The sequence below is a fragment of the Scleropages formosus genome, chromosome 16, assembly GCF_900964775.1.
Source record: "Scleropages formosus chromosome 16, fSclFor1.1, whole genome shotgun sequence".
In the NCBI taxonomy this organism is placed as follows: domain Eukaryota; kingdom Metazoa; phylum Chordata; class Actinopteri; order Osteoglossiformes; family Osteoglossidae; genus Scleropages; species Scleropages formosus.
In genome coordinates this window covers 21,385,978-21,412,603 of record NC_041821.1, presented here as the reverse complement: position 1 = coordinate 21,412,603, position 26,626 = coordinate 21,385,978, and the positions used below count along the sequence as shown (strand labels likewise).

General features: G+C 44.0%; 1 protein-coding gene across 1 annotated transcript; it reads left to right on the top strand.

Moving 5' to 3' along the window:
- The first annotated feature begins 729 nt into the window (after positions 1-729).
- Positions 730-26,120, top strand: LOC108933651 (coiled-coil domain-containing protein 85A-like). Its single transcript, XM_018750842.2, has 4 exons — positions 730-971; positions 2,261-3,275; positions 24,514-24,571; positions 25,516-26,120. Exons 1-4 carry the CDS (start codon positions 768-770, stop codon positions 25,532-25,534), a joined length of 1,296 nt encoding a protein of 431 aa, XP_018606358.2. The 5' UTR covers positions 730-767; the 3' UTR covers positions 25,535-26,120.
- The last annotated feature ends 506 nt before the right edge of the window (positions 26,121-26,626 follow it).

Here is a 26,626-nt window from a genome sequence, read left to right as displayed (position 1 = left end):
GAAATTGTTTAAAAAAAAAAGAAAGAAAAAAAGCTACATCTCCATAGTATGGGTGCTGTAGATGGCGCTGGGATTCAACCTATCCCACTTGACTCTTTTCTTTCCAGCAGGGTATATGAAGGCTGTGTGGTAAGGGGAGAGACAGAAAGAGAGAGAGGGAGAGAGAGAGAGGGAGGAGAGGAGAGGGAGAGAGAGGGGCCATCCCTCCACTATGTGCCAGTCTCCTGGCTCCATCGCTGCCGTCACCCTGTCTTCCTGCCCATGCTGGCAGCTCGCGCCGTGCCCACCTCCATGCCCCGGCGGTGCGCGTGCGGTGCGCCACACGGGAGTCATGCCCATCATCAGCGCTGTCACCGGCGAGCCTCCCTCCTCCGCGCAGGGCGTGCGCATCCCATAGGAGAGCGGCAAACTTCCACCGGCCATTTATGATGTCATCCACGGAGGAGTTCTCTTTATTCGCTGTTTAATTCTGATGCCCCTTTTGAAAACGCCGTCGCGGGGTTTTGCTTGATTTCCACTGAAACGGGAGCGAGGATGAGCTGCGGGGAGACGCCGGTGATGAGGTGCGTGTAACCCGCGCGATCTGAGCATCACGCAGCGACTCGGACTGATCGAGCGTGCAGAGGTCGGCTGTCACCTTCCACGCAGCGCGCTGCCTCTTCCTGCGCTGGGACCGAACGGATGGAGAAGGCTTCGCAGCCCCAGCCCCAACCCCAGCTCCAGCCCAGCCAGCCCAGCTCCAGCCCCAGCCCCAGCCCCAGCCCGCGATGTCCAAGAGCTCCGACAGTCCTCCGGAGGACATCTCCAAGCTGTCCGACGAGGAGCTGCTCAAGTGGACCAAGGAGGACCTGGTGCGGCGTCTGCGCAGGACGGAAGCTGAGAAGATGAGCATCATCCTGGACCACGGCAACCTGATCCGCGAGGTGAACCGCAGCCTCCAGCTCCACCTCAACGAGATCAGGGGACTGAAGGTGAGCGTCGCCGCGCGCAACCCCCCCCCCCCTCCCCCCAGCCTCACTCCACACCCCCCCCCCCCCCCCCCGAGAGCACCGTAACACGGTAACACTGACTGTGTGGACCCGCGAAGCCCGTCGGGCTGCGGTCAAGTGATCAAGCGGAACTGCAGTGGCACAAAACATCTGTCAGATGTACCAGTATTTGTTACATGCGTTTGGAAGTCCTGCTTTTCATAAAAAGAAAAAAAATGCAAAATGTTTCGTGCGTTTTCACATTTCCAAGTTTGTGCAGGTGTTACGTAACGGGCTTTTCGCATCAAAATGGCTAAGGACGGGGTGGGAAATGTGTAACTGCCACATTATTTCCTGCCGGTATGTGTGCATGTATGTTGTATGTTGTGTGTTCATGTAGCTGCATACAGCCATGAACAAGAAGAACTTGTTTCAACCTACTTCACAGGAACACCTGTTGTCTTAGGAATATTTCTGGAACAAGGGAGACGTCTGAACATAACAAGTGGTAAAATTTCAAAAAAAAAAGAAAAAAAAAAGCTCTGCTAAAAGGATCTTTTCGAAAATTGATCAGCTAAATAAATAAATAAATACAGAAATCAACAGTTGTGTAATAAAGCGTTCCATCACTGCTGTGTATTATTTCGTTATTTCAGTGGTAATTAGATTACATTTTTCATCCACAGCCACTTCCAGTTTTAACTCATTTTTTTGTAACAGTTCTTATTCTTGCATGGGAAATTTGGACAGAGTACCGTCCTTAAAGGAAATGCAGCAGAGTTTTCCTGGGATTCTGGCTTTCAAGTTACGAGTCGGTGTCCTCAAACACTGCACCACCTGCTGCCCTCAAAGCGGTGAAGGAATTCTGAGAAACATGTAATATTGATTATTCCAACAGTTCTTGAGAGCGACCCCTGCGAAGCTTATTGGATATTTTCTTTTTTTGCGAAGGGGCACGTATGGCATCGTGAAAGAGTAGCAAGGAAGTGATGCAGACTTGACAGCTGGTTTTGTGAGAACATAGCTTTACCATGGTGCAGATTTAAGAGCCTTGGTTTTGAAATGCCGGTTCATTAGTGCCAGCACAGAGACTGTTATGAACCATTTGGGATCTCAGCCATGTTTGTAAGACCGAAAGCTAAAACATTTCAGCTTATTAGGGGGAATGAGATGGCAGATCGAAGCAGCTGACTGAAAATGATCCCAGTGTGAAGAGGAGTCCAGCTAAAGGGATGTAAGGAACGGTGTGTATCACTGCAAATGTTCAGTCTAATCTCCATTTCTTTATGAAGGATGTGAACCAGAAGCTGCAGGAGGACAACCAGGAGCTGCGTGATCTGTGCTGCTTCCTGGACGACGACAGGCAGAAGGGGAAGAAGGTGTCCCGGGAGTGGCAGCGCCTGGGCCGCTACAGCGCCAGCATCATGCGCAAAGAGGTGACCCTGTACCTGCAGAAGCTGAAGGAGCTGGAGCTGCGCCAGGAGGATCTGATCAGGGAGAACCTGGAGCTCAAGGAGATGTGCCTCATGCTGGATGAGGAGAAGGGAGCAGGGCCAGTGGGGCCACCTGGCCCGGGGGTGGCCGGCTGCCGCAGCTCCATTGACAGTCAGAGCAGCCTGACGGTACCCGCGGCAGGGTTGCTGCGTGACGTGGGTGACGGCAGCAGCACCTCCAGCGCAGGCAGCACAGACAGCCCTGATCACACACACCACAAGCAGCAGCTCCTGGCTGCTCCCGGGGGAGGGAGCCCTGAGCACCTTCAGAAGCCCAAGGCTGGGGCCGGAGGAGGAGGAGGGGGGCCAGTTAATGGGTCCAGTCCTGAGCATCCTGGCAGGCACAGGAGCACCAGCCTGGATTACCCACTGGGTCTGCCGCAGCCCTGCAGGCCTCGGTGTGGGTCAATCTCCAGCCCTGACCACAGGGCTCTGCGTGGCCCCAGTCCAGAGAAGCACGGCAAGGGCGTGGGCCGTAGGAGCCCGGAGCAGCACCCCAAGCACAGCACGGAGATGCTAGCACCAAAGCACCTTCTTGGGTCCGGACTAGGCAGCCCGGAGCACTTTCCGAAGCACAGGGGGAGCGCTGGAAGCAGGTGTGGCAGCCCTGAACCCAAACAGGCCCTGAGCAGCACGCCGGAGCTCCTGCACAAAGGCCGTGTTGGCGGGGGGAGCCAGGAGTCACTCAGGCACCAGTACAGCACCAGCCCCGATCACACAAAGTTTGGCAGCCCGGGTCGGGAGGCGGGGCTGAGGAGGCCGGCCGGAGACGAGCTGTCGCCGCACCACCGGAGCATCTACAACGGGATGAACGGTGGGTCAGAGAAGAACTTTGTGTATTCCAAAGCTGAGCCAGCCCTACACACACACACCCACATGCACACAGAAGGGCAGGGAAGTCAGTAGGTGGTGCTTCTTTGTAAGCCTCAGAACATGTTCCTGCTCTCTAACAGGGTCCAAGGAAGCTTCAGTGCCCTCTCTGTGGGGTTGTCTGGATTCATTGCAGGTGCAACAGCGGCCTGCTGAGATCAGCATCTGACACACACACACACACACACACACACACACACACACACACACACACACACACACCAGTACAAATACTGAATAGTGCAACTATGGATCATACAGCACAACCATGCCATTGCTTGTTCTAAGTATAAGTGCTGCTGCATGAAGGGCATTTATTTATTAGCTCAAAATGTGTTTTAATGATCATTTTACAGATAATAACGAAGAAAAGGTGTTCATTATTTAAAGGCTCGAAAGTGACTTGAGGTTAGGACAGTAACACCATGAAGCTGTGTCATTATGGTCCATTACGAGAAAAGAATATGCTTTCCACGGACTTCTAATTGCTTTAAATGATCCAGGGTGTAATTGATTTCTTGGCTCAGCTCATCCTGTTTTTTGGAAGTTGAGATGGCTTGAATGCGAGTTGGAAATTCTCTGCTAAGTCCCTGTCTCCTAAGGTTTAATAAAAAACATTGCGCACATCTCATAGCGATCGAGTGCAGCATCGCCAGTTTTGCTCAGACTTTACTTGGTTATTTTAGTTGAGAGTCAGGAAAAAAGTATCGAAAGTTCTCGCCGGGCTTATGGTTCTGTACCCTTTAATGGTGGATGATGATTTGCAGGAGGGGAAAGTGCTGAGTGGCCCACCCGACTGAAGCCACGGGACACATTCCTGGAGGTGAACTGTTTGCCTTACATTGCAATAAAAGAAAGACACCGGTGTCTCGTCCGCAGAGAAAAGGCATGCAGGCCTTATGAAAGCAACTGGATACTGTTTTCGGAAATGTGTCTGCTCAGAAATGCGGAAATAAAAACAGGTCAGGGACCTTATAATGCCGTGCCCTTTTAATGGGTATTTGGAAAAGACCCATCGGAGCCAGTGCATAGAGGAAATTTGCTTAGACGCAATGTTATACAATAAATCTGCAATAGTGATGCAACAACGGTTTTTCAGTGACGCCTGGAAAAAGATTGGTTGAGGTAATCTCCTGATAAAAATGTTAAATGCACTACGTAAAGCTGGTAATTCATTTTTCCTCATGGTTTTTATTGCTGGCTTTCTACTAAGAATCATATTTGTCATATACAGAAAAAAATGATCAGTTGTGGGGTTTCGTAGAGTTGCGACATTTTTCGCCTTCTTTGGTGTATACTTTTGTTTCATAAGATAGTGAAGAAGAGCATAATGTCAATGTCTGGGTTATTAGAATGACTCTGCACTGGGGGTTTATTAGTTTTATGCACCGAAAGTGACCTTTGGTGTAGCCATTACCCTGCTTTTACCCCACAGATTTGCACTTCAGCTCTATGTCAGATGCACAGATAACATTTTTAGACGGCAGAATTAAAATTCTGCAGCAATGTCCCTAACTACTGGGTTCCTTGTGTCCACGAGGGATTATCCTCTAAGAGGTTTTTGAAGGAATTACTTCATTTTATGTGAAGCACGAGTGCCACTGCTACAGTGCTCAATGGCATTGTGGTAAAAAGTTTTATACCCAGTGTTGTAGTGTGGAGTAGAGTACCTTCATGGCATGAAGACTTGAGCGCCAGCACAGCATAAGTCCCTTGCAGCTTGAAGTTATTGCTTCCTTGTGAAGGTCTGAATCATGGCAGGTTCTCAGAAATTTTTTTCTCGAGCAATTTGAAGCTATTTAATGTTGCTGCCAAGCACCTTCTCAATAAGGAACGTCACTTACGGCGGCCTTTTTGTGTTTCAATTTAAGAGCGTCTAGGCCTCGCTGTGGCGACTCCGAAAGTTATTGCCTTTTTCTAACTCGTCAATAGCGGATAATAGGCCCGCACCTTTAAAAAGCTATTTATTTTTTAACGATGCTAATTTCTTGGGCAGAGTGTCACTTGAAAAGGAGGGTGCGGAAGAGGACGGCGTTGAGCGTGGTGTGAAAGCACAGCTTGCGTGAGGAAATGTAGTCATGGTACGCTGTTCCTCAATTGTGGAAGATGTGAAGCAACACATTCGAAGGGTGATAATTTCTCTTGATTGGAGGCCTATTTTTGAGCAGACAAGGGCAAACACGTCCCCAGGGGCCACACAAGCGAAGGCACTAAAAGACAAAGCCATTTGCCAGGACTTGTGGTTCCCCCAGTATGAATTACAGTTCTCAGCATAAGCTCGCATGAAGAGTCCAGCGGTTGGTGACGGTCCAAAAGTCAAGACCGAGGAAAGCCCCTGGGGTGCGATCATGTTTGGTAGTTACACGTTCAGCAGACTGGCTCGAGCTGCCCCAGGCATCGAGAGAGCATAGGCAAAACGAGAGCACGGTGCACACGCATCGTGCACAGCACCGGCGCTGCCGTTGGCTCCCGCTGAAACACGAATGATGTAATGGTACTCTGGAGGTCTGGAGAAAAGGGGCCCGTGTGAAGAAGCGTCTAAACTCAAGCCGGGGGTTGAGAGTGGAGGAACGTGGTGCACGAGCGAAACCTCCGGTAGGGCCGCGTCTGCCCTGAGCTCAGCGAGATACTGACCGATTGCATCTCTACTACTCTGCTCTGCTCTGCTGTGACCTTGACAAATACTCCCCTTTGCTTTGCAGTCTAAATATAGGCGAGCAGGCGATTGCTTCGCTCTTGTCTGATTTGCGGAACACGGTCTCCCTCCCTGTTTCGATTAAAACAACAATAAAAAAACATTGTGTCGCGTTACCGCAATTAATACGGTTGCGATACGTTAGCTCTTTATGCCATTATTTTTTGGGGCCTCCGAGCACCGCGATCGCGAGTCGGACGAGAGTTGGAAATGAAATGAAAAAGGATGGGTGGATAAATGAATGTTTGTGGGAAGACGCAGGTTCGGAGTTCAGTAATTTGATTGGAATATCAAGCGGTTATCATGTGAAGTGAATACAAAGCAGCTGCTTTGCCAGTTTGCAGGAATGTGTTTTGCCGTGAGGTCTTATGACTGGCATCAGGCTGCCGGTTCTTCTCGACCATGTGGTCATTTGTGAGTAGTATGTTAAGGTAGTGCCTGTGAAGGCCCTTTCTATAAATGGCTCAGCTAACAGGAATATGACAGAACAAAACTGGCACAGCGAAAAATGTGAATAACTAGAATGGTATAATTAAACCACATGCACGCAAGTGCCCTCAGGATAATGTTGATTATTTTTCTCTTTTAATAACTTAAGTGGCCTTTTCATTAAGCTCTTGTGTATTTTGGTCTAAAATTTTACTTATTGGTCACATTTACTTGCATATGAATTTTTCAACATTCGGACATTTTCCTGTTAATTATTTTTTTTTAAATGCATTGTCGTCATTGTTGTGTTTTTCCAAAAAATGCTCTCAGACAGAAGAGAAACAGGAAAGTGGTAAGGTCGTCTTTTCAGCTTGCTTCCACAGTGTTTACAGTTTGTGTCTGGTGTTCCTGGGTGTTGATGATCAGTATAAAAAGAACGAACATTGCGCATTTGTGGGATGAATTGTCCAACAATTGGCAGTGAATGTGAGTCCATGGAGAGGGTGTATTTTTATTTTCAGTCATTTAAAATGAGCTTTAATTTTAATCCATCTCTAGGTTAATAAAAATAATGAAAAGTCTTTCAAAGTGTTTTATGGCTATATCCAAGACTTTTACAGAGCTTTACCTTTAAATAAATTGAAGGTCTCATGTCTAAATAACAAAGAAAGCTGCAAGTGACCAGGAACTGAAAAATATTGGAAACACTTATGTGATCAAATGGGTAGCAATCAGGACTGAACAGGTTGTGGAGATGATGTGGCTTTATTTCCAGTAACTTTCCAAAAATGGATTTTTAATAGTTTTAAATTTAATTTAAATTTTGATTGAAATTTAATTTTTAATAATTTTAAGAAGTACATTTTAATTTCAGTGCAGTTTGATGGTAATACAAATAATGATGAATAATACATAAAGTGAAAAATGAGAGTGTTGCATTTTGATGGCAAGGTGTATTCTGCCTCACTCTCTATGCTCCTTCTGGAGAAGTGGTTATTGATTATGGATGGATGGACAGAAGTTTTACAGAGTATTTTCTGTTTATCACAGCCTTATCTGAGGTTTTTACAGAATCTATCCCGTGAGTTAATGTACGAATGTCTGTGTTATACAGCTTTTATTGAATGTGATTTAGAGGTAAAAGTGACTTAAGAGTTACAAACAAATCAAGTTTCTAGCAAAGTTCAGGTCCCAGCTGGACTGGAAGTTGTGGAGCCAGTGTATTTGGAGCTGCGGTTCCCAACCCAAGTACAGTTGCTATTGATATGAAGTTTCTAATTGCTCATAAGAACTAGAATCAGCATCTGCTCCTCTGTAGGATTTTTCGTAGAACCATAATGCTAGTTAACTTTCCGGGAAGGTGGACATGCCAAAGTCTGTGATAACTGAGCAGAAGGTTTAGTGGTCAAGTGGAAGGCAAACACACTCTATGAATGTTAAAAGTGCGACGTGGTCTTATTTGAGGAAAATGGGGTCACTCACTCCCAGGTATTAAAATGAATGGGAGATGAACTGGTCAGGGTATTGCCAGTGCTGTATACCAAAATACTAAATTAAATACTGAAAATACTGAATTAAGCCATTTAATTCTGAATTTCCATGATCCACGATGAGAAAAGTGATTGAAACTTGTTGGGTTGGGTCACGGTCACTTTCAAGCTGTTCGCTGGGCACATTTGCTGTAGTTATTCATATTTGTTTGTTTCTTAAAGAATGACAATACTCACACTTTTAAAGGTTACAGACAAATATTTTGATTTGTTTGAAAGCTCAGCTTGCATGTTTTCAGGCATAATTCTTCACACGGTGCACTTTGTTGCGCACACCCCATATGGAACAGATACTAGCTCCAAAGGAATAGATGTGTTATATTTTAGTGAAACGCAAACACAATATTTGCAACCATTTTCACTGCTCGAGCTAATACAGGTGAGGCTACATAATACGTTTGTAGTTCAGACTATTTACTGTACCTATGGCAATGTTTTATTATCACTTCCTTCCAGGTTGCTTTGTGATCTTTTGCACTTAACAATAAGAACAGAGGATTAATACATACCCTGGTGCGGTGCGAATGTGCACAGCATGAACGGTTTGAAGGATTCCTCACCGGTGGAGTTATTAAATTAGGATAGATTACCATTATATCATGATGTGAGGCTGCAGACATCAAGGGCCTGTTTTAAAGTAATTTGTTTTTAATCAGGCCATCTTTCGACCGATGTCTGGAGCGAATCTGAAAAAAGAATGCTAAATTTAAAAGCCCCGGAAAGAAGTTGAACCTTTTCTTTGTGACGCCTGCGAGATCCTGATCCTATCTTCTTCCGGCAATATTCAACCTCATTACCTCTGGGAAAACTTGGGAAGAGTCCACTGAAGATAATACTGCCCTATTATTGTACGTTGTCCAAAGGGAAATTATTTTTGTTGTCTTTTTTCTAGACAGCACTGGGGACGGGCCTACAGTATATCTATAAATATCCCAAGAAATGTATTAGATTTCTTGACAGCAGTGAAGGGGTTTGAGGTTTATCATTTTTATCAGCTGACAGAATTGCTGAGCTCAGGTCTATCAGTGCATTGATGAGCGCATAATAATAATAATAATAATAATAATAATAATAATAATAATAATAATAATAATATTAACAACAATAATAATAATAATTTTAATCTATCTTTTCTTATTATTATTATTATGAGACCTACAACGCATATTGCACTCCATGGCCCACTCCATGGCCCACGTTGTATTCATTGAATCTACTAATGTCGTGGACAGAGAATAATATTTTAAGAAAAGGGGGATTTCTCTGTTTTAATAACAAAATCAAAAAATGCACCTGCCTTATTGAAATGTATTTTTTTTTAAATATTGGGGATCCTTGAACTGACAGATTGAAAAGGTGAGGAAAGACAGGATTTGAAATGAGTATGTGTTTAGGGAGCACTGCAGAGCTGTCTGAAGACATTCTGCGGATGGTTTCAGACATGGTGCTGCTGTTGACCTTCCGAAAGGCTTTACTCTTCAGAGCAACACAGAAGTCTTCAGGTACGGAACGTTTTCACAAGTGACAGGATTATAACTGCAAGAGCTGAAAATGTGATACTTCTGGGTAAAATCTTCAGTGATATTTTAAGAAGTAATACCTCCCAGTGACATTCTTTAAACCCACCCATCCATTTCATCCAGGATTCCCCGAGAATCCATACACTAAGAACTGATATCTGAAAAAATATGCTATGCACCCAGCTTTTCCTAGTTTTGGGCAAATATAGAATTAACCATTACTAGTAATATAATGTCACTACAGAGAAGTTATCTATATGTGTATGTGGCTTTGTCCAGCCTCAAGCCTACAACCCTTTCCTGCGAATTTTCAGAGTTCGAGGGTGGGCAATAAGGCAGCACGCCTGGTTAAAGACCTATTTTCCCAAGAACTCACACTGCTAAAAATAAGCCAGCAAATAAATAAATAAATGAGCAGAAGTAGTGGGTATTTTAAGTCATTATGTGGAGCAGCTAAATTCATCAGGTATGAAACGCTGTTAGTAAGCTGGACGCCCTGAGATCCTGCAGCGAGCATTAAGGTTTGCATTCTAGGAGTCGGATGCGTGCCGCTATTGTGGTGCGTGCGCCGTGGACTCTGGAGACGTGACCTTATGCATTTCCTGAGGTATGCTGAGGTAATCATTTTAAACATCTCCCAGCTCTGGGAATTTCTAAACCCAAAGCACACACTGCATTAAATAGGACACGGTCACACGCTGCTGACTTGGGGCTTGACCCGTACGCAAATGTGCACGTGCAGCACTGTCTCTCCATATCACCAGGCTCTTCCCCCCCGTCGCTCCCCCGACCGTCACATTCCGCCCCTTTCACGTGCTCCAAACCCCATGGTCCCTCCCAACAATGACTTCCCTCATACCCCAGCTCACTTTCTCTCAATGACTCCTTGTATCCTCCGTGGTTCCTCCCCAAGAGAGATTGCCCAACCCTCACAGTCCCTCCTTTCTCAGCCACTCCCGCAGAGTCCTGGACAGCCGGTGGCATAGTGGTTAGATCTACTGTCTTTGGCTCCAAAGGTCACAGGTTTAATCCCCACCTCTGGTTATAGTACCCTTGAGCAAGGTACTTATCCTAAAAAAATTGCTCCTGTAAAATTACCCCCCTGTTCAAATGTGTAAATAATTATAACCTTAACACTAAGTTGCTTTGGAGGAAAGTGTCAGCTAAATGAATAAATGTCCTTCCTCCAAAGAGATTCCCAGACTCTCATGGTTGCTCCTCCAACTCCAATGGTCCTCCTCCCCGATCTGAATCTCACCATCTCTCCTTCTTAATCTCATGTTCCCTTCATTTATACTTCCATCTTTTTTCCCTCTGTCTCTCCCCCTGAGCACAAGGTTCTCTGACCTCAGTGTGACTCTTCTGAGAGGCCAGAGAGCAGAGACCTGACCTCCACGTATAGATAAGTGGTGATGTGCCAGGACCGGGCAGACGGGGAGGTGACATCTTTGTAGAACAATGAAAGCAGGGGTGCTGGTGTGAGCGCTGGCATCAATACCCAGGTGGATACTGGGAGTGTGTGTGTGGGCAGTGAGTATCATTCTCGTGCCCTCGTGAAAACCGGGAAAATCTGCATCCCTCATGCAAATCTACAGACAGCAGACTATTTAACTAACAGCTAATTAAAAGTTTTTCTTAGATTTCTATCAGTGCAACACAAAAATCCCATGTATATTATTCAAAAACAGCTAATGGGTTCATGCACTAAATTCAAAATGCTCACTGTCTGCATGCGTTTCGCTGGTAGCTCTGATTAGACTGTGCTAAACTGAACATTGGGAGTAGAATTTTTTTCGAGATATTCATATTTCTACAAAGGGGGTGCGGTGGCGCAGTAGGTTGGACCGGGTCTTGCTTTCCGGTGGGTCTGGGGTTCGAGTCCCGCTTTTGGGGTGCCTTGCAATGGACTGGTGTCCCATCCTGGGTGTGTCCCCTCCCCTTCCAGCCTTATGCCCTGTGTTGCCGGGTTAGGCTCTGGCTCCCCGCGACCCTGTATGGGACAAGCGGCTTCAGATGATGTGTGTGTGAGATTTCTATAAATCTCAGAGCACTCTGACCCTAATGACATTTTTTACCTGTCATTTTCCTCTGCTTTCTTACAGTTATGCATCCTGTCAGTGCTCACAGAAAGCAACAGAATAAACTTCGGTTTTGCGTTTCGCCAAAGCAGCACCCACAGCGTAGTCCTCTTCTGAAATGGGTAAAAACTACAGTCCAAATAATCAGGTTTAAAAAAAAAAAACAAACTCTTTTTAAGCTGGTTTTACTAGCAAGCAACAAATGTGCGGACGTAAGTGATGAAAACGATAAAAGCTGCTTTTAAAATCCCAGTTCCAGCATCCGGGTGTGACGACGTGCTGAGATATGAGACATTTTCTGACTCACACTGGGACAGTAGTGCACCAAGTGATGGAGAATGACACGGAAGGACTCCAAGACACACTTTTGTGCACAGTCTGCCATGTGTGTCTGCGTATGGTTCTATGTTTGTGTGTTTGTAGCCAGTACCGAGTGGGGCTGATTGTCAGGACCACACTTGGATCGAGCAACAGCATATGGGATCCATCACCATTCAGAGCGCAGAAACTTTGAAAGGCTGATTTGAGATGAAAATGGAGAAAGGGACATGTTCACGGAGTGCTGTTTTGATGTTGTTGGAAATGACAACGGCCACCAAACAGCAAGAGAGCCAGATATCTTCGTCATCACGGTGCACACTGATGTGAGCCGCACATGACATTTGCTCATATAACTGACACTGACACCGAAGCCACTTACATACAATGATGTACCCGTGCATACAGCTGGGTAATTTTTTGTGCTCGAGACGCTGTAGGGTAGGTGCATGGATCAAAGACACTACCACCAGAGGTGGGATTAAAACCCACAGCCTCTGAATTTAGAGTTGGCTGCTCGAACCACTACCACACATCATAGGGAATGCTGGTGGGGCAGTGCAGCGATGCCATGTGATGCCATGACTATGATGTGTACACTGTTCTGCCTGCGCAGCAGCACTGAAAACACAACCACTGGATCTCATTATATTCGCAGAGTGTGAATATTGACCTTTCGTTCTCCTTGTTAGCATAGTGCAGAAACGCCCCCCCCTCCCCGCCCGCGTGTCCTTTCCGGGGCCAAAGGGGAGCCGGATGGATAGAGGGTAAGTAAGGCGCGAGGGCGGTGTTTGTAGCCGCCACTGTGGCAACACTGGTTCAGGATCCTCACTGCTCTTTCTGCTTCCCAAAGCCGCTTAACAGCTCAGGGTCACATGACCGTGAGCACCGCGCGTGGATCTGGCCTTGACGGCATGCACCGTCCTACAGCGAGCGTTAACGTCACCGAGGCCATCGCTCAGGGAAGCTCCGCGCAGCACACAGTTTGACAGGACAAAAGTAATAGACAATAACAAGGTTGAAGGTTGTGAAGTGGCTGCGCCGTACATCTGACCGCGCTGCGTTTCGGAAGAGTGGGACTCACAGTGTGGGCTTTTCCGCAGCGTTAATGCTGCCAAATTGCACGTCTGTTGGCTTCATTTTAAAAAAATCACTGTGGGTAAAAACGGGAAAGTGGTGAAAAATATAATGAAGGGCACGGAACAGGCAACAGACTCCCGCTTTTGCTGCACGGCAGCCTGCTGGACATTTACTTATCTGATGCTTTTTATATGACATTTATTTATTTAGCAGACACTTTTGTCCAAAGCAACTTCCAATGAACTCTACACACGCCTTATTCACCAAGGTGATTTACACTGCTAGATACACTACTTACGCTGGGTCACTCATCCATCCATCGGTGGAACACACTCTCTCTGTCACTCACACACTATGGGTGAGCCTGAACAGCATGTCTTTGGAGTGTGGGAGGAAACCAGAGCACCCCATGGGGAGAACATGCAAACCCCACAAAGACTGAGTGCAAATCAAACCCATGTCCTCTCGTACCGCCCAGGTACTGTGAGACAGCAGCGCTACTCGCTGTGCCACCGTACTGCCCAAAATTCACTTAAATATCCATCATTTATACAGCAGGACAATTTTTACAGTACTAATTCAGAGGAAATACCATGGTGAGTTGTACTACAGCAACGGGGGTGTTCCAGCCCGAGTGCTTTGAGTACAGACGGCTGTGGCGCTAAGCACTACTCTACCTGGTGGCCTACCGCTCGCACTGCTGCTCGTATGAATGGAGGTTTGGGCTTTGCCCTCCTGCCACTACCTACTGCCCCAGATGAGATGGGATGAAATTTTTGGCTTTTCTGCACATGTCATGCTTCATCCATTTCAGTGACCGTGTGACTCACGGTATAGCTTCAGTCCATCCTTGGAAACCCCCCTAGCGTGGTCATGCAACTGACCGGTCATTCCACTGTATTTTTAATGTGATTTTCAAATGGGATTTTGTTTTTTTTTGGGGGGGGGCGGGGTTTCACTGTACAGATTTGCCAATGAGACAACTAGATTTATGGCAGAGGCAAGAATCGCTGCCCTTCTAGTTCATTCTGATTCAGTAACCAGAGTAAGTGGGACTATGTTGCTACTGACTAGGGACAAAAGCACTGTTGGCTGCAGGTGTCCTTGCTTTTTTTTCCCCATAAAGGGATCCATACAAACATGTGACACATTCCCTTTTTTCCGCAGTACTTCAGCCACAGGCAGATTTTAAACCATATTTACTTGCCTTGGGATTTGCATAATTGCGCAGGTTTTTTTTTTTTTTGAAATACATGTGCATGCAAAAAACATGCACGTGGTTCACCGAAGTGTGTATTATGCTCATCTGCTTTTTTTTTTGGGTCATGCTGGAGTTAAAGAGAACTGATTTGCAGTGTGTCACAAGCATGCAGAGTCATTTACTCTTTATTCTTGGGTATTTCTACAATGCAGCCATGTGTACTGCTGAATCCAGTTTGAGGCTTTTGTTCAGCAGATTATACATTCTGTTTTATTGGGGGAGTAAACTGTGTGTTCATGTATTTTCAAGTCATTTCGAAGACTTTTTGTGGTATCATAGACAAATGACACACATCACACATCATCCGAGCCGCTTGTCCCATGTGGGCTCGCAGGGAGCCGGAGCCTAACCAGTCCGTCGCAAGGCATCCCAAGCGGGCCTCGAACCCCAGACCCCCCCAGAGAGCAGAACCCGGTCCAACCCACTGCACCACCATGCCCCCCGTTGGATAAATGACCTCAGGCACTAATTAATATGACCAAAATATAGGATAAGATCATTTAAAAGAATGCATTTTTGTATTCATCACTGCAGTGATAACTATCTAGTAAGTGCAGATATAAAATATGGTACTTTAAATTTCTCCAAAGTGGCACCTGCCATTCTTCCCCAAGGAACACCCGCTTTCTCCACCGTGGATGAATGAGTGAGAGACTCGTAGCCGATTACTCACCCAAGCTCAGGTTCCAATGTTTCCTGGTTGTATTTTTAGGGGGCGGGTCAGAAAGAAATGCGGCGTGAGCCCTCTCTGCGTGGGGGATGGGGGGCACAGAAAGGGACGTGGGGAGGGATCAAGCTGCGTGCAGAAGTACCTGAGAAACCGGACCTCCACCTTAAGGAAACTGACGCAGGGTCGTCATTATTCAGATTCAATTTCTGCTACTTTAATGAAACCTTCCTCTAATTTTTGTCATATTTATTCTTCATATGGTACTTTTTATACACTCACTTCTCACATAATGGGGTTAATTTGTTCTGTGAAATCACTCCATTACACAAATTCCCGTTGTGGAAGGAATTACCATTGTTTCTTATGGAAAAAAAGGTTTCCAGTCAAAAATTTTTCGATTAATTACACACACACACACACACACACACACACACACACACACACACCACTTGTCCTGAGTGCGGCTGCAGTGAGCAGGAGCCTAACCCGGCAATGCAGGGTGTGGGGCCGGAGGGGAAGGGGACGCACCCTGGACAGGACTCCAGTCTGCCACAGGGGATCCCAAGCGGGACTCAAACCCCAGATACCCCAGAGAGAGGGACCCAGCCAAACCCACCGAGCCACTGCATCCCCCCCTTAGATTGATTAGCCAAAATTAATTAAAATACCAAAATAATAGGTAGTTTTATTTATGACAAAGATAACTGCAACATATTTTATTTTTAACAAAACCTTTACTTTTGGCTTATAATCTTATGTTGTATTTTTATTTATCCATTGAATAACCACTTCCAATGTATTGTCATGGTGGTCTGGATCCTGTCCCAGAAGCATAGGGTGTGTGGCAGGGTACACTTTGATAATTGTACTTACCTGGAATTGATAAGATTAAAATTACCCAGCTGTATCAATGGTTAAATCACTGCAATTTCATTAATATTGTAAGTCACTTTGAAAAAAACATCAGCTAAATTAATGAATAATAAAAGAAGAGAATATGCTTTTGTTTGTGACATATTTTCATTAAATGGTGGTTGTGATTGTTTGAGATTGTAAATTTGATAGGGAGTGTGAAGGAAGGAGTATATAGTTGGTTTTGTTACGGAAGATGTGTGAATATGTTAATGAACTAAAGGAAGATAACGAGAGAAATGTCACTGAGGGCAACAACCTTTTGGGTGTGAAACACCAAGTGTTTAATTCAGCTTTAAAATGTGTAATTCAAATGCCTGATACAAGCCAGTGTACAGAATATAATAATATAATACAACAGTGATCAAAAAGCCATTGTATAACAAAAGTGTTACGTATTTTCATAGCAGGCTTCTGTTACACAGAGCTCTTATGTAAGTTTATATTCAGCTGCAGCATTCCATTTTTCATACCTTCTCCTTGTTCTCATATTTTAATATTTTTGAGTTTGACCTCTATTTCTGTAGATATGGTATGGGTAGATAGTCTTATATTTCTAAATGGAGGTGAGCTGTGCTTGTTTATGATAAAACTTAATAATAATAATAATAATAATAATAATAATCTTCATTTCAGGATATGGAAGGTTGAGGCTGTGATTGTGCATTTTTGTGTTTAGTGTACTTATCATTTTGACTTCAAGTCCACTGAAAGGCTCACATCTTCTGTTGAGAAAGGTTGGCGTGGTGATGGGCTTATGCAAAAAAGCACATTCTGGAGTATAAGGGTTGGGTGGCATTTATATATATTGCACATGATTGATAGCTGGGTGTGGCCAGGGGTTTGCTCTAATACTACTATCTGGAAATGTAATTTTTATAAACTCCAGTTGCCTCACTCCTTTGTTCAAGGTGACTTACAGTTTTAAATAATCAAATGTATAATGTTTTTGCTTTTTATACAGCACAGTTTTTCTACTATGTCAATTTATGGTAAGTACCTTGATCTCAAGGGTACTACAGCCTGAGGGATCCGCAATCTGAACCATCAAAGTGCAAAGTGACAGCCCTAAACACTACATAACATGCTGTCCACATGCTTCACTTAATTACAATATTGCCATAATCATTTTGTTAACATATGTTACAATATATTTTAACATTTTTTGTGCAAATCTTAAGTACATATTTATGTGGGGCTCTTTAATTTTAATTTACTAAATTTGGATCCTTCCATTCCCTTGTCCTGGTCAGGGGTGGGGGGCGTACACCTTGGATGTACACCAGTCCATCGCAGGGGTGCCACACAGATGCACACACTCACACTAAGGACAATTTAGCATCACCGATTCACCTGTGCGTGGAAACCAGAGCACCCAGAGGAAACCCACAAAAACACGAGGAGAACATGCAAACTCTACACAGACTGAGCCGCATTCGAACCGATGCTCGAACAACGCAAGCGCTGCAGGGTGTCAGTGCTGTTCGACGTGCCATCACGCCCCCCTGAGACTAGGCTCCGGTAATTACTTACATTCGAATTCTTTAACAGTGCTGTTGTAAACTTCAGCTCTTAGTTCTTATTATACGCCCGGCCACAGCCGAAGGATGGACAGAAGGCACACAAACATACAGCACGGACAAAAATGTGTATTAAGGACCGGACTGATTTTACCTGTGTTGTTTGGCCAGATTATTTACCCGTTCTTCATTGGAGCATTGGGACCAGCAGAAGAGTAAGAGGTTCACAGTGAGCTGCAATAAAGCTGTAAAGCGTTTCCATTCCTTTCAGGAGACAGGTCAGCGAGGTCTTAAAGCCCAGAGATATTTTAAGAGAATTTCATCAGTTTTGGACCTCAGGTGTTTGAGGTGTTACAGAAGGTTGGGAGAAGTGAGGGTAGCAGCAACAAGAGGTTATTCTCATTGTCACAGTTATGTGTGTGTGGCTGTATTATTAATCTCTTTATTAGGAGTCGCAGTTATGTATTTACAGTTCATCCTCGCGTGATTGGACAAATGGGAGTGGTGGTTCGATCATGCGACAGACAGGTCATTCCAATGTATGCAATGTATGCTGTCTTATTTATTTATTTATTTATTTATTTTACCAATGATCTTAATGAGAGGAAGGAATCAGGACCAATACAATTCTTTGTAGTCCTCCATTTCTAAGTCCAAAATATATGCATATTTTTATGCTCTCTGTTGAGCGTTGATGCTTGGAAATCATTTGAAATTGAATTTGAAATTTTTTATCAACCAACCAATCAAGAGAAAAATGACTAATGATCATGATGCCGGCACTGTTTTTACAACATTACCAAATCTGCAAGCTTAATAAAATATTTTTTCATGTTATTTTTAAAATGTTATGCATGCGATCACTTTAGATGCTGAGATTAATTGATGTTTTTAAGAATTTGTGTTCCATATTGATTAGGGGGTGTGATGGTGCGGTGGTGCAGCGGGCTTCGCTGGGTCCTGCTCTCTGGTGGGTCTGGGGTTCGAGTCCTGCTCGGGGTGCCTTGCGATGGACTGGCGTCCCGTGCTGGTTGTGTCCCCTTCCCCACCAGCTTTATGCCCTGAGTTGCCAGGTTAGGCTCTGGTTCTCCGCGACTCTGCTTGGGACAATTGGCTTCAGCCTGTGTGTGTGTGTTCCATATTGTAGTTTTTCTCTTTTTTTAAAAAAAATCAGGAAAATTTCTTTAAAAAAAAAATTGATGCGCTAGACAGTAGCCGTTACATATTTTCACAGTACCTTGCCAAATCAACCAAGGGAGCAAAGTTATAACAGTTTTTTTTGACACTTAAGTTTTACATTCATGTTGCTTTTTGCCACCTTTGTCTAAAGCATCTTAGAATTTTAACTTTTTGTACAGTTTGCTCAAACAGTTTAGCTTCTTTTATCAAGGGTACTGGACAGTATTCAGTATTTTCAGTAATTAATTTAATATTTTGGTATACGGCACTGGCAATACCCTGACCAGTTCTGGTAGCCTTCAGGTTATGCGGCCATACAGCGCACCACCATGCCACATACCAAACTGACTTTTAACACTCCCATGCACATACTGACGTTTGGCAGCATCACTGCTTTTCTTAACGCAAACAATACAGTAGAGGAACTCCACTGATAATAAAGCTGACATCACTTCCAGCGCCAGTGATATTCTATTTATAACAACTTTATGTATTCAGCATAAATTAGCAGCATGAGTGTGGAGGCTTACAGCAGTGTGAGAGGATGCCCCTCCCCCCACCCCCCGTGTCCTCTCCGCCGCCCTGACATGTGTGACGGTTGGGGGAAGAAAATAGGCCACTCCACCGTAATCTGCACGTTACGCCGGCTTCTCCGTGTCCTTCGTGGGCAGTCCCTTTCGCGGCTGCGGATGCGTCACTCAATGCCCCTTGCTTCATTATGTCTCCAGATGCTGGGTTCTTGGCCCAAGGATGGTGGACTGGAAAAAGAGGTCCCTGGGTGAGCTCAGTGACTTGGAGCATGTTCTTCTTCCCACGTACAAGCGTGGCGGGCATTGATGAGCTGCCTTGGGTGCCTACCTCCTCTCGAGTGGGAGACGACTCCAATGACAGGAACGGGAGCCACATCGAGGGCATCTGACTTCAGAAATACAGGAAAATGGATGGGTGTTGGACACAAGAATATACAAATAAGCGATGGTGCATGGTTGGCGACAGTAGCCTTTGGTCAGTCTCATAGCAAACGGTTCCCCTTTTTTCCCTTCTGCAGGACATCTGTTCATACCACATGCTTAGGGAAAGATTTATATGGCAGGGCAACTCTGCCATCCTGACCGACCATTAAGATCCATGGCAGGCTGACAGATGATCGTACCGGAGGAAGTAATTGCATCGACGCTTCATCCAGGGTTATACCGCCTGACCTTTTGTATAAAGAATGTACAGTGTTGTGCCAGACTGGAGGGAGCAGCTCATGAAATGGAGACCTCTGATGTCATTATTGCCCCTTTAAAACTGCCAGGCCGCGGGTTTGCGTTGAGGAAGAGGGCCGAGGGCCGAGTCTCGTTTCCAAGGTCACTTCGGCAGGGTCAACGACATGTAAATCTTTGGGAGGAGAAAACCAAAAGGCCTTACGGAGGTAATCCGTCTCAACGTCTGCGCGAACACGAGAGCGACACGATCCTGCTGTTCCCGTTTGAGCTTCGTTTTGGCAACCTGGAATTCCGAGTCACGTTTGGAGCTTTGTAATGTAAGCGTCCCTGAAAAGCGGAGGGAAAAAGCGAGTTGTCGCTGTCTTGCGTTTTGCGCTTTGTTTTAAAGGTCGTGAGAAATAGGGGCCGTAATGAAATAAAGAGGCGCTGCGGCAGAATAGCGGTTAAAAACACAGACTTGTAACCCGAAGGCTTGGTATTTCAAGTCAGAGAACGCCCTGCTGTTATACCGTTGTGAACGTACATAGCCTAAATTACTGTGTACACATTGTGAGCTAAATAAGAAAATGATTTCACAACAGAGCAATATTTGCTTTTGGAACATAGTTTCACGTACATGGTGAAAGGCTACTTGAAAATATGTGAAGCCCTTGTGTCCCTTAGTTTTACCACAAAATGGTTATTTAATGAGAATCAGTGTTTCTCATGTGACATAACAGGTGTGTAATGACTCAGTTCCATATGTTGCTTTAGAGGAAATTATGTGTGTAGTAGAAACACACAAGTAGTGCAGGTGTAAAAATAAGTGAAGCCCAAGTTGTACTGGTTAAACCGAGTAGGTAAATAGACTCAAGTGTGTGAATCGTAATCATGTATTCATTTTAAACATTTATTTAAGATTTAACATTTAGATTTTGAGGTTATTTTAATATTTTATACAAGAATAATGACCATTCCTGCAGGGTTCCTTTCCAACAGCACTGTATCCCATATATATTTACAGCTTTAAAAATCCTTTGCATATACTGTGATTGTTCTCCGTAGTTTATTTGCCAGGGTGGTGAAGGTGTCACCCTTTACATGTTACCGCAGGTTTCTTTGTACCACTGCTCATTATGTTTACTGGAAGGACTGCTGCTGGAAAACTGGTCACTCGATAAATGCCAGCTACCAGGTCCACAGTGTGTTTTGTGGCTTTTTTCTAAACGGTATAAATAATTGATGATGCATAGTTAAAAAGATCTGAGCCGCTCAAAGGTAAATTACAGGGTGTTGATGTCGGTGACTGCAGCTTTGATAAATAGAGGGACAGAAACTTGACCAATGCAATAAACATCTGATTGTTTTATTAAAAGTCATAAAACCAAAGTAGGGTGCGCTACGGGGCTGCCCGTAATTCATTATTACATTCAAGGGAAGCAAACCAAAATTGTTCAGAATCAAGGTTCGTCTACCTCTGCTTTCACGTTTAAGTAGGTGATAAATAAAAGAGTTATGAAATTGCATCCCTTGGGTTCTAGGGTTAAGACAGTCTAAAAGAATGGCACACATCTTGCTTTTTGGATTCTCACTGTAGTCAAGGACAGTGAAGGGGCAGAACAGAGTTGCAACAATCGCTTAATTGTACGATCCCTTCTATCTCGTGGGACTCAGGTGTTGTCATAGCGACAGGTTCTTTTTCGCGACACTTATTGGAATCCTTGACAAACATGCTCAGCGTGCCCTCAAATGCGTCACGGACATGGCAGCTGTGGATGCACATGCTTGGTCTGATAGTCTGTAGCTCAGGCTGCCAGCTTCAAGGTTGAGAGCACCACCGAGTGCAGCGCTGCCAGGTGGCCGTCTGGCCTTTTCATCCAGGCAATTTACACCCCACAAGAAAGGCTGAGTGATGCAGCATGGGGAGTTCAGGTCGAGCGCGCTCCAGACCTCTTAAGTAAAAATGCCACCGAAGTGGCAGATGTCCACCCATGAGAGCTTTTTAAATAAGTCAGAAAATATTACTTTTTTGTTCCTAACCTGATGTGTAAAAAAGATGAGCTAGTGAGCTAGTCCCCCCCCGTGATGATTTTACATTTTACTTGACTCCTAGACTGGCTGATTGAAACATGTGCAGCTTTTTCCGCATCATCGTGGTTTTGTTTACAGTGGCTACGAGCACCTTAACTTCTGAAAAACAAAAAGTTGAGAAATAATATCTAATCTAGAGTATGTAGAGAGGGGGTGCGGTGGCGAAGTGGGTTGGACTGGGTCCTGCTCTCCAGTGGGTCTGGGGTTCAAGTCTTGCTTGGGGTGCCTTGCAATGGACTGGTGTCCCATCCTGGGTGTGTCCCCTCCCCCTCTAGCTTTACGCCCTCAGTTGCCAGGTTAGGCTCCGGTTCCCCGCGACCCCGTATGGGACAAGCGGTTCAGAAAGTGTGTGTGTGTGAGTATGTAGAGAAACACTTTTGTCTCTAGCTGTGTAATCAAAGCTTTGCCGGATTAAGATATCGTACCTGGACCGAGACTTAATCGAAATGCTTCATTTGGTTTGAAGCTTTCATTAAAATACTCTTAAATGTCCAGACCATTTAATTAGACTTGAAGAGAGCTGGTTAGATTTATTTACAATTAGTCATTCAGCAGATGCTGTGATCCAAAATCACATTCTACTTCTAGTATTTTACTGTCACATGTTTCCAAGGTGACTGACAATGTTACATCGCATTCCCTAGAATTACTGCTCATTTTTGTTTGTTTTTGACATTCATAGGTTTATTTTGTTGGTGTAGGAATATTATTTATTTGTTGCACTAAATGAGTCAATGTGATGAATGTTTCACCAGCGAAAAATGTGCAGACTTGTTTGCGTATGTTTGTGAGAGTGTGTGTGTGTGTGTGTTTGCTGCGGGTCTGTCTGAGAGCAGCTGACACCAACAGAAGGCACTTTTCAACAACATATTTACTGTTCGTGGGCTCTTGTCCACTTCCGAGAAGCCAAAATTGAAGTGAAAGGGGAACAAAAATGGATGTCACTTGTGTGAGGCCGATGAAAAAGCAACAGAGAATAACAGCTGAATCTCGCTTGAAGGCTTCTCAAGACAGAAGTCTGGTAGATGTCATAATGCTGGTCCAAGACAGATTAAAAATAGGGTGGGAGAAAAATGCCGTGGCCAGACATCACTTTGGCGTTCAAGACTGGTGTCAAATCAAAAGTCTTATCATAAAACTCCAAGGGAAGGCTTGGGTTCTCTCAATCTCTAAAAAATAAAGATAAATTATATATACGTCCTCCCTAAAGTTTCTTGAGTTAGTATTGTCTGTCAGCCTTCAAGCACTCTTAACATAGTACTGAAAGTCACAACGCGTTGGGTCATTTTTTAAATTCGCCTTTGTTTTCAGCCGATAGCTGGTAGTCGTCCCTCTTGCTACATGAACGTCATTTATCAAAGATATTTTGACCCTCAGTGCAAGGTACCTTATTTCTGCTGACACTTGCATGCTGTATATGTGTGCTATTAAGGCAATTCTTCAAAGAACGCAACAGCTGTGCCATTCTGATTTTATTAGTAATGGATATCCTTCAAATGGGACCAGTTGGTGGTAAACGGTGGGAATTTCACATATGTGTGCTAATAATTTCCTTTATGGTTTACAGATGACTTATGTGCGAGTGTGTAAACACAGTTATGGTCAGCGATAGCAGATATTGCACAGTAATGTCAATTTTCTGTATTCAGATAAAGCCGTCCCAGAAGCTTGAGTGTCGCACGTAACAAATGTAGGAGAAAACGATATGGTTTCCAAGAGCTCTGGATCTCTATCAGGAGAAATAGGGAAAAAGCAATCGCATACCTTGTGACCTTAAGTACGAAAAGGAGCAGTAGTAACAAATGCAGTATGTTCATCTGAGTGTTCAGCGGTGATGGACTTGAGAAGAAGTCAATGAATAGCCTCTTTCAGATCCGTGGTTTGATTTGCTTGGGTGGTGATGATAAAGGTTCCTGCCCTGTCTCATTTTGTAGGTGGAAGACTAGTGGGAAATAAGACGTGTTTTGTGATTACTTTGACTGTGTAATTGTGCTCATGAGCATACTTCTGATTTCTCAGAGTGGGTGCTTGCTAAAGCAGAGTGCTGTTTAGAGTAATGCAGCATCATTGGTGTTGGTGGGCATTATATTAACAGTAAATCATTTTTCCTGCTGAAAATATTTGATTTTTATTATTTAGCTGACACCAGTGTCGGGAATAGCTGAATACAAATAGACCACATTTACACATTTGCAGTTTATTTCTATGTAGTGCACTCTATTTTTTCTCTGAGATGTACATCACTTTGGGGAAAAGCATCTGCTAAATGAATAAATGTAAACAGAGTTGTTAATTTTTTTTTTACTGAATCGACTCAGAATGTTAAACCGCATACAATAATTTAGCCGTTTATAGAGCTGGGTAACTTTTAAGGTATCGGTTTAGGGTAAGTACCTTGCTCAAAGGCATGGCAGCAGCAGGTGTGATTTGAACCTCAGCCCTTTGAATGTAAGGCAGCAACTCCAGCCACCATACTACTTGCTGTCCCTGATTAAGTCATTAAAACATGATAAAAATCATCCTCATCTATTTTCATATGTACATGTGTGATTTCACAGTAGCCTTCTTGGATTAATGAACGCATTAAATAACCACCATGGTAACATATTCTATTTGAGATGCATGGCTCATGTAGTCTGAAGTGAACTTTGGGTCTCTTATTTGATTGTGTTCATGTCATCTTCTCCAGCTTTGATATCTGCTGGCTGCTGCACCACCAACTGTAGAAGTGTCAAGCTCTGGGACAGGTAAGAATATCATGACGCTGGACTCCCTTGTCAAATCTGCCAGATTTATGAGAGAAGCTTCAGATTTAATTTGATTTGCAGCCAGTATTGGATTCACTGCTTAATTGTGATTTACTTGTAGGGATTTTTCTAATATATGAATAGTACCTGTATGGTTTATTTGGTTTTCTGGAAGGTTAAATGCAGCCTGAGCCCCAAAAGACATCCAGGTTAGAAATGAGAAGAAAAAGTACTGCTCACTGTAAGAATGTCACCCTTTTAAAGAACAGCTGCACATAATAATACAATACCCAATTGTACAGATTAAGACCAGTGTCTCCCCCATTATGAGTTCCACGGGTGTGATGATTTATTGAATTTTCAGGTGGAGCAAGGGTTCTATTTTAAAGCATGAATGAGATGGATGTGGCCTGTCCTCCAAGGAGTATGGAGGATGTGGGCGAAATAACTGAGACATGAAGCCGGGTTCAGGAAGGGGGAACTAGAAGTTGTTCAACTCACTAGTCGTGCCTCAAATGTGATCCAGTTGGGAACAGGCAATTGGCGTGTTAATATTTAATGTTTCAGAGATTTGCCCCCTGGGAAATGTCCCCCTTCGAAGCTCTGCTGAAGAACCCAGAAACGCATGTGGCCGAAACAATGGAGTGCTCACATGGCTGATTCATTACCATAACAAAGCATGTAAAAATTAATATAGCACTTACGTCTGCTGTTCTGCTGACCTGTTGGGGTTTCCAAGTGAAGGCAGGAGCAGATGATCCGCGATGCATCCGATTTCCCAAAGACATTTCAATCGCTATCTTTTTGTTACCATTGCACACCTGCCTGTATATGTAAATATATTTTAATTGACTTTACGACTTGTACCTCACCACCCACTCTGTTTTTCAAAGGTGACAGTTTACTAAGTCATTTAAAAGCATTTATTCTCTTCTTCTTTGCAGCTTTGACGCATCCTCTTGACCACAGGGTCTCCTGGATGCTTGGGGAAGGGGGGGGAAGATTTTTCTCCGGCCCTAGGCGACACCGGATTAACCCCTCCCCCACCCCCGTGACGTCTGAAAGCATCATCAGGCCAAAACCCTCATATCTCCTGTACGTTTCATTTCCTGCATACCAGACATCCTGGATTTGCCAGTGTTGCAGAAGCATGGCTTAAATCCCCGAGATTGCCGGTGGATGTGTTTGAGGTACAAGGTCCTCCTCTGCCAACGTCTAAGTGTCCTACCTCTTCCATAAAAGAAAAGCATCACTGAGAAATTAAGCATATTGTTTACAGCTAGAAGTGAACCGGAGTGAATTACACACTTGGATAAATCAGGACCTTGCTCTGTCTATTCGTTCCTCTGTCTGTGGAAACTCTTCCCTTCAGACTGGTGAAGAAAACGAAGTAAATGAATATTCCACTGCTTCTCCCCTTTGCCTATGCTCCATTCTCTTCTGGTGTGTGAGAATATTAATCTTCACAAAGGGTATTGCTAATACCCGTAACTATTCAGTTCTTCTTAAGGGGAATGGGTTGGACAGCCTCCCCTCTACAATAGTCAATAGCTGCTTTGTAATGTTTCTTTTTTCTGTGATCTTTTTTATTTTTGTTGACAGAAAAAAGTAACAGAGGTTAAAATTAAATTTTATGTTTTTAAAATAAAAATAAAGAGTAGTTTAATGGATTAGTTTTTTAAATATGATAATTATTATTTTTCACTTACAGGTATTATTATAATAACAATTATTATATGAAAGATGTATGTATAAACTAATAAAGATTAATCTTTATGTAAAATGGTTATCCTTGAAAGAGTATGAATTTTGCATACTGAAAAAAAAAAAAAAAAAAAAAAATGCTGGCAACTTTCCAGCTTATGAGAGTTATGGAATATTTTACTTATGCATTCAGTATTCTCCAGGGTGTCACATTAAGCAGGTGCTTCAAGGATTCTACATTTCTGTAAGAAACGAGTCAAATCACTTCGGGGAGCGAGGAGTGTAGGAGTAGGCGAGTCTCTCCTGTTTAAGTGACTAAATGTAGTGGTTTTCTTGATTTTTACCAAGAAA

Excerpts from the sequence above, each read along its gene's own strand:
- LOC108933651 (XM_018750842.2), top strand. The coding sequence starts at position 768 with ATGTCCAAGAGCTCCGACAGTCCTCCGGAGGACATCTCCAAGCTGTCC. Across the intron at positions 972-2,260 it reads ACGAGATCAGGGGACTGAAG|GATGTGAACCAGAAGCTGCA; the intron begins GTGAGCGTCGCC and ends TTCTTTATGAAG. Across the intron at positions 3,276-24,513 it reads CATCTACAACGGGATGAACG|CTTTGATATCTGCTGGCTGC; the intron begins GTGGGTCAGAGA and ends CATCTTCTCCAG.